This window comes from Lottia gigantea (genome assembly GCF_000327385.1).
Source record: "Lottia gigantea unplaced genomic scaffold LOTGIsca_62, whole genome shotgun sequence".
Taxonomy (NCBI): domain Eukaryota; kingdom Metazoa; phylum Mollusca; class Gastropoda; family Lottiidae; genus Lottia; species Lottia gigantea.
In genome coordinates, this window is record NW_008710115.1 from 1,087,909 (window position 1) to 1,107,063 (window position 19,155).

Below are 19,155 nucleotides of genomic sequence, written 5' to 3' on the forward strand. Positions count from 1 at the left end.
AAAACCACAAACCTTAGATCAATTTATGGGTAAATATTTTTTATTAATGTCACATTTTTGGGAGATGAAGTGTTTCAAATTTCTGTATTTATCTGAAGGTCTGGAGAGAAATCCTAGTAAAGTTTGAGAGATTACCTTCAGATATTTCATGCTGGCTTTCCCTATGTCAGTTATGCAGGTCTGATAAGCTAGTCTTTAAGATGGGCATGTTTGCTGGTGTCTATGTACATCAAGGAGACCTCAACAGTTAGAAATGAAGAAAGATGGTTAAGAAAAAACAAAATTGACGAATTTTACTCAGTGCACACAGCTTGACATTAAAAGAGAAATGAATAATACATATCTTTACCTTTCAATAAGTGTTTTTATGTTTTCAGATAAATTAAAACAACAGTATATAACATTTTTAGCTTATATGAAATCTCCAGCTTACAAAACTTGTCTTCAGCAACAGATAACTAAAGAAAGGGTAGGTGTTCATTTTATGATATTTGTTTGCTACCAGAGCTACCATAGTGAACACTGATAGCATCAATTTGCACCATTCCACTTTTTAATCTGACGTCTCTGGTTCCTGTAATTCCACTATATAACAAAGTATTTGATGACATCACTAATCGTTAGAGCATAATTTGTTAAACTTATTTCTATTTTTTCAGACTAAAAGAAAAGATTTAGAGATGAAAGTTGGATTGTTGGAAACTCAAATAACAGCTCTTCAAAGAAACAGCAAAACATTGCTCAATGCCAGACTTAAAGATGTAAGTTAGAAGTTGACTTTCTTTTCAATTATGTCTGACTATTGCATTCTGTCTAGCATACATTGATAATAATATACTAGGTATGATTAAGGTCGGGCTATTTTGGTTGATTGATTCTTAATAATCATGACATCATTTTGTCCATTTTTAGCTGAAAATAGATGCTGAGACGCCCAGTGAATTTTTAAATCAAGCTAAACAGATAGTTAATGAACATAAAGAAAAGGAAAAACAAAGTAATTTCCTCCAATCCCAGATTTCTAATCTTCTAAAGGAAAAAAATTTATTGGTAAGAACCAATTTATTTTCTTTTGTTCAGTAACTATTTGTGTTTGTTTGGTGATTGCATGCAATTCATGTTTTACTTTTTGTTTTTGTTTACTTGTTTTATATGATATTCTCTCTTTCAGACAGAGGCTACAAAACAACGAGAAAATAAAACTCTCAATAAGAAGGGCAGCAAAAAGGTAATTGATTTTATGGGTCATTCGGAATATGGTTTTGCTTAGGAAAAGTTACTGAGAATTCAAATTGTCATCCTTTCTGCTGAAGTCGTTAAAGTAAAACTTGAGACTTAACAATAATACACTTTAAATTATAGCTCTGCATTTATTTCATTTCATATTTTTTTTTCTTCAGAATGGTCTGTTACAACAACCATATTACACTCATAATTATCTTTATAATGAAGTGAATGCTTCCATGGCAACTAAACATAAATTACTAGAACAAGTATCACAGTTAGAAGCAGAAGTGAAATGTTTAGAGAAGAAAAATGGTGAATTAACAAAATGTAAGGAGAATGGTAATGTGAATGGTGCCAAGAAAGTGAAAATCTCCCTGGAAACCAATTCCAGTAAAAATGATTTTGTTCATTCAGTGGTCAAGAAATTCAAAGTAGACTCAGAATCACTGAAGCCTGTGAATGGTGTCCAGTTAAATATTTTATCTAATAATATTAGTGATATGTCTAGTGTAGGAAAAACATTAGAAAAACCTGATCTGTCCATTAAAAGTCTATTGGAAAATACTAAAATGACTAACAGAACAACACCTATAGTAGATAAAAACATAGAAAAATCCAAGACAAAGTCAGTGGTTTTGAATATCTCTAAACCAGAGAAGTCAGTGCCAAATAGTGTTAGTGGAAATAAAGACTTGGTACATTCCAGAGAACATACAACTGATCTCATCCAGTCCAATATAGAGGATGATAGTATAGTTAGATTAGCTTTAGCTGATGGTCTAATGCAGTTAAAATCTGGAACTCCAGTTCGCAATGCTGGGTCTCATCTCAAATTTGAACTAGGAAAGGATTCTCAGTCTAGTCCAAATTTAGATTTAGAAAAACCTGCTTCTAAAAGTATATCCTTGAACATTAATAAATCGGTTCCTATAACATCTCAAATGGTTCATCACGGTTCAGTGGTTACTAGTAACTCACCATCTTATAGTTTTACTAAATCTAATACCATTTCTGAACCAAAAACAACAACATTGACAATGACCAATGTGAAAGGACATTCACCAGCTATTTTAGCTAAGAATAAAGAAATTTTAAATAGTGCTATAGTGAAACAATTACAAAATCAGTGTTATAAATCTGGTAGTAAATCTGTTAGTCCTTGTAGAGAAACCAGTCCAAAAACTACAAAAAACATGGAAGTTAAAAAAGGAAAACCAATTCCTAATGAAATAAAGAATATAAGTTCACCAACTGGTTCAATGCCTGTCCAAAATAAACGAATTGAAGTGACATCAAACCAAGTAAAGATTCATCAAGTTGTAAAACAAAACCAACTAGTCAAGGCAAACCCAGTTGTTAAGGCAAATCCAGTTGTTGTCAAGTCGAACTCAGTTGTTGTTAAGGCAAACCCAGCTGTTGTCAAGTCGAACCCAGTTGTTGTTAAGGCAAACCCAGTTGTTGTTAAAAAGAACCAAACAGCAGTTAAAACAAACCAGATATCAATACCAGCTGCTAAAAATATAACATGTCACCAACCAGTACAGTTTGCTTCTGGTCATGTACAACCTATCAATGTACAAAATGTTCAACCAGCTAATTATATACTACAACCTAATACAATACAACAACTATCTATTTCACAACAACAACAACAAATTCAGCTACAACAACAACAACAACAACAACAGCAGCAACATCAATCAAATAATGCTGGAGGTGAGAATGTATATTATCTTATATATCTTTAATTTCACTATAGATATTCTAGCTTCCTGCTTTTGCACTGGTAAGATGTGAATAATAATAATAAACTAAACTTGTTACTGTGAACAGTTAAATCAGTAACTGTTTATTAAAACTACTAAATAATTGACTGATATAAATGTAAATTTTGTTTTTATTAAAAGCCTATTTGAGTTGTTATGTGTCAATGTTTAGTGTTTATGATTTTGGTTGGTATTGTGTAACCTCTATTGTGGATGGTGCTATTTTGTTGCTATTCATTTTGAGACCCAAGTAGACCTAGCTCACAAGACTTGCTTGCTGTCAGGTACCAGTGGTGTGGTTTAGGTGGCAATTAACAATATACATCTCATTACCCAATATTACATTTTCAAATAAACTTTAAATCAAATAATTTCTAACAGCATGCTTTTCTTATTCTTTTTCTGTTAGCTATTGTATCTTTTGATTTTCTACTTCTTTGTAAAATATTCTGTAATCTTGTATGCTAGTAAATTTTGAAAATATACTGATACACCTTCCCTTTTCTTTTACTCTTTTGCATGATGCTTTTAGTGGCTGTGGGTTTCCATTCTTTGTATAAATAGTTCCCAAATTATCCATATACACGGCCAAAAACTTAAATTGCGTTTTTTATCTGCTCTTAGGTGAGAATAAAGACAAAAAGTCTGGTTCCACCAAGAATTGGCAAGCTCCTATCAATAGTGGTTTTGATGCACTTGTGGCCTTTGCATCGTCAGAGCATGATCGTAACCGAGAATTAAAACGAAGAGACACTGGAGATGGTAGTCCAAATACCGCTTTGGAGAGAGAAGATGGTAAAAGAAGTACAACTAATTCACCAAAGTATTATAGAAAGATCAACAGATCTCCATCGAGAAGTAGTTTATCATCATTAAGTAGTATTACATCTAGAACATCTCAGGGACCAAGAACACCTCCTGGTTCACCACCAACTAATAAACGAGGACCATGCACACCGCCAGGTTCACCAGCATCAGGTCATACATCTCGATCTACCAATAGAAACAAAGCATCACCTAATTCATCCAGATCATCAAGTCGTAGCTCTTCATGTAGTAGCAGTAGTAGTTTGGATGATACTACAAGTGATAGTAGTTTGGAACGTAGGAAAGCTAAATCACAGTCCAAACCATCACCAGTTACTAGATCAACATCTCAAACATCAGTCACTAATTTTTTTGTAAATAGTAATAGTATATGTGCGGGTAGTTTAGTTACTAATAATATTGATAGTAAACAATTAGGTATGAATGTGGTGCCACAAACAGTTGCAAAAGCTGCAGTAACATCATCAGGACCATTGTTTCCACCAGTGGAAAATCACAGAGTGTCCAATATTCATCAGCTTCAAAATTCACTACAAACTGCCAGAATAGCATATCCATCTAATCCTGTCCAGGGTTATAATATTGGAAGCCAATTTATCACTCCTTCCTCTACCACTGCACCAACTGTTATGGGAGGTGGACCTTTGTATGTCAATCAGTCTTCTATATTTAGTAACATGCCAGGTAGACCAAATACCAGCATGCCTGATGTAACAAGACCTCCCCCTCCTTCCAACTTTCCTCTTTCTAACTCACCAATGCCACCAAATCTTAGTCCACAAATAAATTTACAGCAACAAAAAGCACCATCCAATGTAGCAGGTACTATGTTGACCAACCCTGTTCAATGTGTTACCCCTTCACCAGCACCATCACCTGCACCACTGCAACAACCACCATTACCACCTCATCTTATACAACAATCAGGTGTAAGATTACTACAACCATCCAACCAGGTTTTCAACCAACAACAACCTACAAGTCATACAACTCAAATAATCCGGCCATTAATGTCTGGTGTTGGTAATCGGCCCGAAATGACAAGACCTGACTATAATCGGACACAGTACAATGGTTCTAGAATGCCAATAGGACCTAAACAAACCTTTAACCACCAGAGACCTATGTTTATAGGAAACCGCCCAGACCAAAACCGACCAAGATCTGAATTCATGCCTCCAAGATCAAATATGAATGGACCACGTCCTTCTGGTTTTGCGACTCAAAGACCAGAATTTGGTCCAAGATCGGATATGCTTATGCACCAGAGACCAAATGGTCCAAGACAGGACTACAACATTCAAGGACCTGACTTTGGCGGACATAAATCCAATTACAACAATGGTGTGAGACCGGTGTTTGTAAATGGAATTAGGATGGACTTTAATGGCGCGAGACCAGACTTTAAAGTAATGAATGATAATAGACAGAAAGGTTCAAGACCTGTTTATAATGCAGCATCACCACGTATGTTGAATGCTTGTATGAATAATCCAAGAAATCCATATCATAATACAGGAGGTGGAGGTGGGAATAATTGGAGGAATTTTCATTAAGATGGTGCTGGAAATAGGGGTAGATTTTCAGGTAGGTATATAGGCTGTTTTGCTGCTTGATTCTTTAGAAACTAAAATATTTTATTTTCAAAAACTTTAATCTAACTTAAATCCATTTCTCTAAGAATGCTTAAAAGCTTATTCCAAGTCTGATATAGTTGCTAGCACTGGCCCAAATTTTCGTGGCTATGTCCTTGGAGACATATGTGAGGAAAATTTTCAAAGATTGGATTTTACACTAAAACTATCTTTATTCTGTTCATGATAACATGATAACAGATAATTATTGTAACCATTAAGCTATGTGTCTGAATTCGACTGAAATGTTACAGAATTATTGACAAATCTATTTCAGGTTATACATGGTTAGTTTTATTAAATAATCAACAAGCACAACATTATACACATAGATAAGTATAGCCAAAGAATGCAGAAGCTCTAGCTCAATCTGCTGGTACAAGCAAATCGTCTAAATATTCCTGTTAATGACAAGAAAATTGGAACCTAGGCCATGTATTCTCCAAAAGATCTTAGCCCTAGAATATCCTAGAAACAATGTTAGAAGTTAAAACCCTAGGACATCCTAGCGCTCAGATTGTGTTAATTTTAAATATTATTGTTGATTTACACATCATTGGATTTTTTTGAATCAAAGGGGGTCACCCATGGAAAAGTAGTCAACTTCGACTGAAAAAAAGCAGTCATAGTGTGATTGAAATAGCTCAATTTTGGCAGTGTTATTACTGATAATGTTATTCAGGGTTTCTTTGTTATTTTGATTATTTATGGCTTAATTTATTCTCTGTAAACATTGTCAACAAATTATCAGGGCAAGCTTTTAGGATTAATTTTAATTTCTAGTAATCATAAATAAATTTATTTTATAGAGGTGATTAATTCTGTTAACACCATTTTGTAAAACAAAAATGTATTGTATCAAAGTGCATATTTTCATAGACATCCTAATTTTAAAAGAGATAGCTTTGCCAATAAGAGTATATTTTGATAAGCAGACTTACAGGGTGTCATTAATATACAACAAAAGCCCTGTATAATCTGATAAATCAGCAATTAATTAGATGTGGTGTATTATGGAGTGATTTTGTGGTATAGTAATAACACCGCGTAGTTCCAAAAAGGAATATACTCTTATTGCCTATGTTCATTCAAAGAGGTAGTATTCCTCTTATATGAATAATGCAGTGTATCTAGTATTAGATATTCTAAAATGAAAAAATGCAATGTATCAGTCTTTCGTACAGAGTTGTTGGTCTTTGCATTACCTTAATTGGCCTTGAATTAGCTTCAAAGAGACTAGTAGTGTAAGAAACATTATGAACTTTGATTTTTAAATTTTCTTTTAATGTGCACCAATATCTTTGTTTAATCATAGAACTATAATATAGTTCTGTGGTTTAATTTACATGCTTATGAATCAAATGGCAATCAGATTTCATAGGGCTCTTTTTCCTCTAGACTGATAATCCAATCTTTGTTAGATTTATTGTAACAAAAAAAAATAATTCAGTAAGAAAAGTTAATTGTATCAATTGACAATGTCACGCATGATCCAATGTACTGGTATAGTTCATCACTAGGCACCCAATAAGTAATCCCTAGGTTATCTATTATATATGCAAATGTTATGAATAATATAACATGTTTTAGGGTACAAAGTGTGTTTCAGAGTTTGTCCTATTCCTATTATCTACCAATATTCCCTGACAATAGGAATTGTTAGGAAGAGCAATATTAAATTAAACTGACTCCTTATTATTACTTGGATTACTTTAACAGTGGAGTGCCTACATATAAATTGTAGGTAGGTAATGATGAGTAATTTGACGTATACTATTTATCCCTTTGTACCCTAAAACTAACTGATGCTTAATGTAAATATTACTGCTGTATAAATAGCCCCTTAATTTATCTTTGGGAATAACAAACTGACAACAAAATGGCAATTCAGTATTTTTTTAGAAATGTATATTTGATAAGTAAAAAGGGCCATGAAAAACATTCCAAAATTGACACACTGCCATACAATTTTTGTTCTTGTTTTTGCTTCTTAAGAGTTTCTAAATTTTTTCAAAATCTAAACGTGTCATATGAATCCAATTTCAAGTTAATCTATTAATTCTAAAATAAAATCCAATCGTCATTTATTTCTAAAGCTGATCTCTGAAGCTTATCAAATTATCATGTATTGTATTACATGATATATCATCCTTTTTTAAACAAATCATATGTATATATTTTAACATTCAATATTTATTGATATCTCATATCATCTAGTAGATGTGATTTTAGATTTTTTATTTAGTGTGATCTCTCCATTTCCAAAAACCTGGCTAGTCGAACTTATTTATAGCCTAACTGACCTTGAACTTTCAGGTTTATGATTTGTGGGTAGTGCACTTGTTTCCTTTTAGGCCTACCCTGAACTCTAGTAAAATAACCTGAACGTCACTTGGTTTTGGCCACTGTGGCACATAACCATTACTTTGTGGCCTTTAGAGTTTCTGCCAGTGTTCAGAGGGTTAAATTATCAATCTCTTAGTAACATATTAATATGTAAAATGGGAACAGTTAGTGTAACTTTATATTGTATCTAAACAGTTTTAATATATTAACACCTACTTCTTGAGGTTTTTAAGGAAATAAACCCCATTGGCTGCCTGGAGAGGTTTATCTTCTTAATTTGGTATTTAGATACTTTCTTTAATGATCAAATGATATTTTTGGGATTCAAATACTTTCTATTGTTATTTTAATTTGTTATGAAAGATTTTCAAGCTATTTTTTTATAAATACATAGTTCATACTCTCAATCTTAAAGGCATGCACTGAACTCTATTTATTGTTTGAGACCTTCACACATTGAATATATTTTTGAGGCAGGATATCATCACTTTTATCTAATTGAAATGTTAATTAAATTATCTTTGTTAAAATATCTCAAAATCGTATTCTGCCTTGAAAATAGTCTACAATGTGTGAAGGCCTTCAGTTAGATTGTAATAGCACTTAGCAATATAAAGGGTATAAAATGAATGGTTATATTAAATATAGGAGAATGAAGTTGTTGTAATAGAGTATTATATTTGTGAATAGAAGATGAGATGGATATTGTAAAGTATATTGTTATTGTACAGAAGTATAGAAAGTTTAAGTTGTGTGCTATTCAGATTGTTTGTTGGTCAGTTTTCATGCTTGTTCCACAGTCTTCAATAAATTTCATCTTAATTTCAAACATTTGTTATTTCTGATTATTTTCAATGGCCATTCAACATATTTAGAAGTCATTGTTAACAGTACTCAATGATGTTGTTTTTAAGACATATAGAAATAGGCATAGGTAAAGAAGCACAAGATGGATTTACTATTTCTGTATCTATTAACTCAATGTTTCACATGCTCATACAGGCAGCGTTATCAAGAGAAAAACTCAATGATGTTATTGACAAATGACAATACAATGCTTTGGACAAACAAGCAGGGGCATTGTAAATTCATGCAATATTGTAAAATTTTCATCCAATAAACCCTAATGATGGTCGAGATTAAGCTTCAAACTAACCCTACAATAACTACAATAGATACAGTTAAAAAAACTAAAGTGATTCAGATAAGATATTCATTTTAATTAATGCTGAGAAGGAGGGGTTAAAAAATTCTAAAAGACTGTACAGTAAGGTGTGTGGTGCAGAATAATCAATACAGTACAAAACAGAAGAGGTAATTTGGCTTGGGTACCACGCCTTGTGTGTTTGCATCTACTGTTTTGAAATTCTTGCAGCTGTACCCATCTTCCACTAACAACTGGACACTGCTTGCAAGAAACTATTTCCCAAGATCATCAGGATATTTGCCTCCAATGCAATGTACCTAAACTAGTTCATCATGGGAACTCAAAGGTCCTATGAGGAAAAGAAGTGAAATAGGACAAGAAGACATACTAAAAGATTCACAAGAATCAATATAGATTGATTTTTACTTTATTATCTTCTCAACCTGAGGAAGTAGGCATGTTTACATTCTTTACTATCTACAGGATAGTATTTATCATAAAAATCAAGTAGAAATTCTTCTGGTTTAAAACCAAATTTCTGGTACAATAACATGGCAGGATTTGTAGCAGAAACATGTAAAGTCACATCTTTACCCATACATGTCTGAAATAGCGTTCAAAAATTCCATTTAAATTTCATACTTGGTATCATAAATCCATCTAAGAAGATGTGTGAATATTATCCTTCCTAAAATTTTGTCAAATAAATGACTAGATCACGTAATTTCATGCTGCTGAAACATGTTTCTCAAAATCTTCACGAGGACAGCAAGAAAGAAAATATTAATGGTAAAGACATTAAATGGATAATGGTAAAGATTCAAAATTAATGTAAGAAAATAACTGAAAATACCTGTATAAGATGGTAAACCATGAATTTAGCAATACCGGCTCGTCTCCATTCAGGATGAGTAAATAAATATGATATATATGCTTCATTATATTTTACATCAGGTACCATAAATGCAAAACCTATCACAATTTTTCTGAAATTCAAATACATTTCTTAAGCAAAGTTATACAAGTGAATGGATAAAAACATGACCTGATGTATCTTCAAATAAACAAACACTTTACACATAAACCTAGATGTTACGGATGGTGTCTGGGTATTGGGTTTACATTTTGCTTCCATGTATATCATACACAACCCCTATTTTTTGACTAATATTATTGTAAAAACCATCTGTTATGAATGATTTAGAAGTTTCTTGTGTTCTTGATGTACCAAACTTTCATTCTGTTTTTTATTAGCTAATAAACCTTTTGTTCGCATCACAAAATCCCACTGTTGGAGAGGGAAGAAATTTGATTGGAAGAAATGTGATTGGCTTACCTAAATAATACAACACAACTAAAATCAGGATAATGGAGACATTCTGACACTGAAAAATAAGATATTTATATATTTTACAATAATAAAATATTGATATAATCATTCCTTATAACATTTTTAATGTCCAATACACATGGAGAATTTGGAACTTGGAGTCTAGTGGAAAAGGTTAAAATCTAGAGAAGGGTGTCAAAATTCAATATCTAATCTTATACAAAGTTCAGCAAAAACATTTACCATACATAATTATTCTCCTCAAAAGTGTCTTTGTGAAAACTTTATTGTGCCTTCACAGTTTAAACATATGGAGGATACAAGATGGAGAATATCAGATATAATAATAATACATACAGTCTATATGAGGCCAGAAGAATTGTTGTGATAATATATTAACTGATGGTATATGTTCTGGTCTAACATAACAATAATCTATAGATGGTGGATCACTAGCTTTCCAATTTTTATCATTTCTACAAAATAGATAAACAAAAAATATTAAATTTGCCCTTATAATTAAACATTCTCCATAAAGCCAATTAGTTATAGGGGTTAGACACCTAAACAGGAGTACCTCTCCAAGGCATTGTCCTTGGCATCAGAATTGTTCCTGCTGTAAAGGAAATTCAGAGATCTACCTCATATAATCCATCGGTTATCAGACAATTATCTAATTTGCTACTAACTGCATAATTTTCAAATTTTAAATATAATCATAACACACATTTTTTTCTATAAAAAATTTGAACAACATTTAAAATTTATTGAAACTTTAGTAAATTATATTACCTGTGAGGATAAGCTTTTATTTCTTCTAATAATTTCATTTTCAATGGTTGTGATTCATAATCTCTTCTGATAAATGGTTTTAAGATTCTAAAACAAATAAATACAGTTATTTAAAAAAGAAATTATGTTTGAAATGACACTTGTGACAAGCTTTTTGAAAATAAAATCAGTTTGGTAGAAAAAATATTGCACACTGAAATCATAAAATATAATTTTGAAATTTTGACGACAATTTTAAGATTTTCAACATTTCTTCACAAAACATCCATTCCAATCAAAAGCAATATACACTAACATGTCCATCAATAAAGAAATTATTTTCTAGCTTCCTGAAAGTTCTTTATTTAATTTTAAAGCCAGCATGTATACCTAGTTGTGTAAGGGCTTCTAATACTTTGTAATTGGTCATCATCTGTTCCTACTAAGCGGTTGATAAAACATGGTCTTTCTGGCTGTAACTCTACAGAGGCATGGTTACCTATCTAATAACAGAACTATAGGTTAGTTGAAGAAAAATGATTCAAAATATACACACTACCAATCCACTTAATATTGAAGTAGAGAAAATACTCACCAGTACTTTATAAGATAAAGTTGTAATAATAAGATTTTGAACCCTTTCAAAACTAGCAGTTGCTCTACCAGCCACATAAATTTGTGATATAATACCCTAGTGGATGGTAATGTGGCCATACCCAAATGATGTCACATAATGTTAACATCAATGACTGAAAATAACTTGGAGTTTAGAGTATATGAGCTTAATTGTGTTCAAATGGTTAAAGATGGATTCCCTTACTTTCATTTATGAAAATGAAAATGCTAATGCTTATATGAATAGAAAGTAGAGGTGTTATAATGACTTGGAAAAATACCAGTTACTCCCACATGTCCATAATGAATTCATAATTAGCTACATTAGAAGAGAATTTCCAGCAGAATTCCAATGAGTGACCAATCAAGAAAGGTCAAAAAGTGCTCTTTTTGTTTATCCAGACTGTACATACATGGACATTTATGATTCTTCAAAACTCTTATATCTCAATAAGAACATAATTATATGATTAAGAATACATAAGTCATTAAAAACACCAATTAATCAAATAGTTTTTCTTAAATTCTAAATTGTTATAATACAAACCTGAAATCTGTCTAGCACTCTTAAATCGCCATGAGGAAATCTTGTAAACTGTACTGGTGGCTCACTATCTTCCTTCAAATTAATCAAATTGTTATATGCAGTGGTTTAAAAAGCTTAATAATTCACCAACAGCAACTGGGTCTAACAGCTGGATTTTTTGTTAACACATAATCCTGGGCTTTTCGTCTGAATACTTCATTTACTGAAATTCCTCTCATAGATTTCAGGCATCATTTGAAGATTAAGAACGAACCTTGACCTTTGCCAAAATTTTGCATACTTCAAATATAATGAAACTGCTCCTCTCTGAGACTTGGTATAACTGAACCTCTCATAGAATATATAACGTTGAATATTTAAAAGGAACTTAAAATGCCTTACCTTATCTGATTTTAATCTTTTATTAACTTCATGATCTAAATCAAATACTGGTAATCCACGTTCTCTTTTTAACTGAAATATTCATAATTTTTTATAGGGCAATACTATAAACTTAAGTTAGCTGGAATTCAATAACTCATTCACAGAAACAAAAACTCTCAGTCCAAAATAATACTCATACAGTTTTGGCGATATTAGTCAATTAGACTTAAAATTTATATGAGATCTGAAATTTCTTACATCCTGCTCTATGGTACAGGAGAAATATCACAAAAACTGGAGAAATATCGCCAAAACTAGACAAATATCACCAAAACTAAAGTAATATCACTAAAACTGGAGAAATATCACCAAAACTAGACAAATATCACCAAAACTAAAGTAATATCACTAAAACTGGAGAAATATCGCCAAAACTGGAGAAATATCGCCAAAACTAGACAAATATCACCAAAACTAAAGTAATATCACTAAAACTGGAGAAATATCACCAAAACTAGACAAATATCACCAAAACTAAAGTAATATCACTAAAACTGGAGAAATATCACCAAAACTAAAGTAATATCACTAAAACTGGAGAAATATCACCAAAACTAGACAAATATCACCAAAACTAAAGTAATATCACTAAAACTGGAGAAATATCGCCAAAACTAGACAAATATCACCAAAACTAAAGTAATATCACTAAAACTGGAGAAATATCACCAAAACTAGACAAATATCACCAAAACTAAAGTAATATCACTAAAACTGGAGAAATATCACCAAAACTAGACAAATATCACCAAAACTAAAGTAATATCACTAAAACTGGAGAAATATCACCAAAACTAGACAAATATCACCAAAACTAAAGTAATATCACTAAAACTGGAGAAATATCGCCAAAACTAGACAAATATCACCAAAACTAAAGTAATATCACTAAAACTGGAGAAATATCACCAAAACTAAAGTAATATCACTAAAACTGGAGAAATATCACCAAAACTAGACAAATATCACCAAAACTAAAGTAATATCACTAAAACTGGAGAAATATCACCAAAACTAAAGTAATATCACTAAAACTGGAGAAATATCACCAAAACTAGACAAATATCACCAAAACTAAAGTAATATCACTAAAACTGGAGAAATATCACCAAAACTAGACAAATATCACCAAAACTAAAGTAATATCACTAAAACTGGAGAAATATCACCAAAACTAGACAAATATCACCAAAACTAAAGTAATATCACTAAAACTGGAGAAATATCGCCAAAACTAGACAAATATCACCAAAACTAAAGTAATATCACTAAAACTGGAGAAATATCACCAAAACTAGACAAATATCACCAAAACTAAAGTAATATCACTAAAACTGGAGAAATATCACCAAAACTAAAGTAATATCACTAAAACTGGAGAAATATCACCAAAACTGGAAAAATTTATATCTATCATCTTACATCATTGAATTTATGAAAATAAACTATGCACAATGTTACTGCAACTGAAATTCAACACAAATTGGCAATTAAGTTGACTAAGATTACCTGTCTGACTATTAGTTTCTGTTTAAAACGAGTTAATTCTGGTGATAACTGCTGTATATCTGCTGCCTGTTTTAATTTCTGTAATAATATCTGTTCATCATATAAACTGATAGCTTTATATCTATAATAAAACAATTATAATATCCTGAATTATCCATTTGTTAAAATTTTGTAATTTTGTACAATTTGTTTGTTACAATTATCCTTAGAGATTAAAATATATGTATATGTGAAATAACACCGAAATGCTCTTAGCACTAGAATATCCTAGAGGCAATGTAGAGAACAAGACCTTAGGACATCCCAGTGCTAAGATCATTTTGAGAATACAGGGCCAGATTCTTACTGAGGTAATTTGGGTTGCGGTGTGACAACTTCTTTCTTCACCCGAACTCTTGGTTTGGAGTCTTTTAGATGCTGTAACAGTTCACTTTCCTCTTCCTCAACATCACTGACTGGTTCTTTCTTGATGTTGGACTCGTCTGGTACTCTTACTTCATCTTCTTCTGCATCATCTGCATCACCATCATCATCACTACCACACTGTTTCTTCTCTTCCTCTACATCATCTTCAGATTCATCATTACAATCTTCAGGGTCTGATTTAATATGACTGACTATAGTTTTATCTGGTATATTACCAACATCGTCACTGGTTTGATCTAAATATAATGAACAAAAGAACAATAATCAACATTGAAACCAAAACAAACTTTTGAATAGAGTTTTACATTCCTTTCTGCTCATTATTGGGTTAAACCATCTACTGTGCAATCAATACAGGAAATGGGTAGTTCAAGTTCTCCTACCTGATATATTGGACAGAAGATCATCTAATGAAAAGTTATTATTTAAACTTAATGAAGAATCATCTGGTGATAAACCATCTGGATCTATTTCTATATCACTTTCATCATCACCTTCTATCTCATCATCTTGTAGCAAGAAATCTGGTAGTTTATCTGCAAAACATTAGAACAATGATACAGTAGGAAAATAATTATTTGTACATCTTCAGCTGTGTGGTCTCTCTAAAGGAAATAAAATTGCATGTATGATAATGGTCATACAGGGAGTATAATAATAATTCTAGAATCCTGAAAGTCTTACCTTGAGGTATGAGATCTTGGTTGGTCAGTAAGTCACTGGAGGATGTTGATAACAGGTCACTAGTAGAACTAGTACTAGCAATTAATAATGATGTAGTATCAAGAGGTTCATCTTTAATTTTAACATTATAATCAAACACAGGTTCACTGACAGGTTCAGTTTTTATCTGGAGTGGTGTGCACACTGGTTGCTGGTCACCCTGATCACTAGATGTCATTGGATCTTTCTTATTCTGTGTTACAGTAGAAGTTCTCAGTCTCCTTTCTTTCAATTCTATAGCTGCTTCGATAGCTGATTTTTTACTTCGGACACGTAATCCTTCTATTTTAACAGCTGGTGCTTGATGGACTTCATGCCTTCTTCCCTTTCTTAATACTATATCAACTAAAATGGTGAACAAATTATGATTATCTATAGGAATTGTTAAGTTGTTTCCTACATTTTGTATGTGTATCATGGACAATGATAGCATCAAATTGCACCATTCCATCTAATAGAGATGTCATTAAACACTTAGTTTTAGTAGAAATACAGAAGTCACAGAATATGTCTGATTGAAAATCAGTGATCCTAATACATATAATGTTTTATAGTGAATCTCTTAACAATCCCTTTAAGAGACCACTATTGCAATGGAAATGGATTCTTCAAGAATTAACTATAACAACTCCATTCCCAAAATTGGAAATCTGATGATGGATTCATATCCCCAAAGTATAATTATCAACTCATAAATAGATCATCACCTGGTTTACAAATTGGTGATGATAAATCTGTCAATTTCCACCAGCCTGGTTCCCCTAATTCTTGTGACCCAGATGTAAAATAAGTAGGACAACCTGAAGACAATGCTCCAGCTACTGTACCATACCATAATGATGTCTTTTTTCTACATAATACAAATTAATCAAAAACTACATACAGTAAAGAAATGTTGAAAATATTTTTGAAATCTAAAAAATAGTTTCCTTTTTTTTCTATGAGCTACTTTGGCAAATATGTGCCTAAATTTTTGGAAAAGCATTGCCTTGTAGGTAAATAAATGTAGAATTTTTTAAATTTAAATTTTGACATCCAGCCAAACTGGAGAGTTCACAAGGATCACTGACTTTGCATACATCATAGATATATAATATACAATATCTTTACCGATATTCCAAACTAGCTGCCTAAAATCATGTGTAAAGTATCATAGAAGGTATGTTAATATACTAACTTATGAGGTCCTAGTAATAATGACCAATGTTTATCTATATAAGCACAAATATGTTCTTTCCATCTAAAATAACCATGTTTACCATTACCAGATAGATGTAAATTATACAGTGCTATACTCACTATAGTTAACCTAAAATTTTCATATCATACAATAAAAATAGTTCTTTTTTATACAGTAATATTGTTTAGTAATGCAACTAATGTTCATTATAAAATATCTTTATCGTTTTATTTAAGGAAAATCTTATTGATTCCTATCTCAATCCCTATAGTATTTGTTTCTTTAGCTAACTTCTCACCATGAATGACTTTGTTCAGTTCTATTTCAGGTGGTTAAGATGTCAAACACACTTCAAGATGACTTAAATTATTCTTCTCCCAAGACACAAAAATTGAATTACAGTTACGATCAGTCAGAGAGAGAGAGGAATATCATCAAAAAATTAGAAAGAGCTTAATTTTATCATCTAAGAATAACTTCCTTATTTTCTGCATGAGTCATCTTGATTTCTTTCACACGGGAATGTTTCAGAATACACAGATGGTCATTGAAAGTATCAGTCCCCTCTATTTTATAATTTGAGAAGCAGAAAAAAAATTTCATGGACAATAGTTAGCAGATTTCAGTTATGAATTATAACATAACGGTTATATACAATTAAATGAAGAAAAATAAATTACCAAGGTAATTTGGAGCGTTCTATCTGTTCTGTATCAAATTCAGCACATCTTGAACATGTCAAGTCAAAAAATACATCACCATGTAAATTGGAAGGCTTTCCTGTTTTCAGACAATCTTAAAGACAAAATAAAACTCTTAATTTAAAAATTATTTTTGCTTCATAAATAATACTTGTACATTAGAGGATATTTCTTGCATTATCATTGCCACCATAATTTCTTTAACAGATAGGTTTGCCAATTGTACTTTAATCTCAGAAATAGTATTTTTTTAGTTAAGATAATCAGTAATAGTTTTCACAGATTATCGTAGAAATTTAAGCATTCAAATCCGTGTGTGACCAAAATTATCAACATTTGAAAGTTAAAAAGACACATCCTTTTTTGTTTAGACATTACCATATAGAAAAGACATCTGAAGAAATAGGAAAAGAAAATTCTAGTTTGAGATATTTTTGAAGGAAAACAATATATAGATATTATATTCAAGACACAAATCAACCCCTAAAAAAGGGTATTATAATTATCAAAAATGTCACAAATTTTCCCTGAAAATATTTCTATAGGTATGCTATTTATAACTATGTATCTACTTGATGAAACTGAATTTGTTTTAAAAGGGTTCATTAAAAAATGAAAATGTGAGCAAAAACATTTTGTCCATCTACAAAAAAGCGGGATACACCTGTAAGAAAATGCATCTCAAAAGAACACCTTCTGGCCTATTTTGTTCACAACAAATCCCTGGTCTTGGTTTCTCTAGATTTAGATTTGTAACATGTAAACTTTACCTAAATGAAATTTAACTTTGCATTCCAGACACACTAATGTAGAACCTTTGTCTTTGTCTAGATTCTTACCACAATAACATACTTTATCAGCCATCCGCATTTAGACACATAAACTTATAGTATTTTTTCTACAATAAATAGAATCAAATAATGTGAATTGAAAACATTTTGGCAGCAAATTGACACAAGATAAACTCTGCAAAAACAAAGTCCAAAGTGATAATGTGTGCTCATGCTTATTTTATTTTCATCAAAAACCTGCTACGGCCTATATTTAAACCTAAATCTTCTAGGCCTACCATCTGACTAAGAGTACAATACACCAAGTACACATTGATATTCCATTTCAAAACAAAGTACCGGTACTGAAAACTCCATGTAGCCTACTGGTATCGAAAATGTGAGAAAACAGCAAACATGAGTCATTTATTCTGAATATTAATTGCGTTCAAATAGATCAATTTCTAGACTACCCAATGAAAAAGGGCAAGGGAAAATATCTAGGCCTATGTTTGAGAGTTGGCAATTTACAGACACCGATAGATAGGTCTTTTAGCGGTTTAGGCCTGCTAAAGGCTAATGATTCAATATGCATAAGCTCAAAGTTAGAAATGAAATTTGGTTCAGTGACTAGAATGAAGTGAGTATTTTAAATAGCTTTATATCTCACTAAAAAAAATCTTACAAAACAGAACGAACCACTTCGAGTTCAAGAGGACATGGACTACTTTCTAACTAATTTCTGCGTTTAAAAACCTTCTGTCACATGAAAGCCTGGCCAAGACTTAGAACTTAGTTTTTTGTCAAAAATTCAATATATCAATTATTATCATGACCATGAAAAACTTGAGCTAGCCAAATTGAAAGTACTCCACTAGTCTACATTATATATCAACATCCAGAGCTAGTCAAATTGAAAGTAGACTACTTCCGGTTATACTCATTCGCTAGAGTTAAGCCGTTCACAAAACGACTATTTTTAGAAATATCCTTTCGCCTTTAAGTCTCTCATCATCTCACCAAATCTTAAAGATAATGCAATTTCAGACATCAAATTTCAAATGTAGACCAAAAATTACTCAATAATAGGCATGCCAAACCCCAAAAGGAGGAGAGAAAGAAGATTTCTAAAAATAGTCTGGACTACATTCCTATACAATCATTTGCATGAAATACCCTAGCTTAACCCTAGGGTTAACCCTAGTTTTGGAA

General features: G+C 31.7%; 1 protein-coding gene across 1 annotated transcript; it reads right to left on the reverse strand.

The window, feature by feature from the left end:
* Positions 1 to 9,333: 9,333 nt before the first annotated feature.
* Positions 9,334 to 14,164, reverse strand: LOTGIDRAFT_235280 (hypothetical protein). The gene is made up of 9 exons (XM_009064395.1): positions 14,144 to 14,164; positions 12,593 to 12,664; positions 12,212 to 12,283; positions 11,440 to 11,552; positions 11,071 to 11,157; positions 10,636 to 10,754; positions 10,285 to 10,333; positions 9,802 to 9,934; positions 9,334 to 9,552 (listed from the first exon to the last, which is right to left on the reverse strand). Exons 5-9 carry the CDS (start codon positions 11,106 to 11,108, stop codon positions 9,379 to 9,381), a joined length of 513 nt encoding a protein of 170 aa, XP_009062643.1. The 5' UTR covers positions 11,109 to 11,157; positions 11,440 to 11,552; positions 12,212 to 12,283; positions 12,593 to 12,664; positions 14,144 to 14,164; the 3' UTR covers positions 9,334 to 9,378.
* Between the last annotated feature and the right edge of the window lie 4,991 nt (positions 14,165 to 19,155).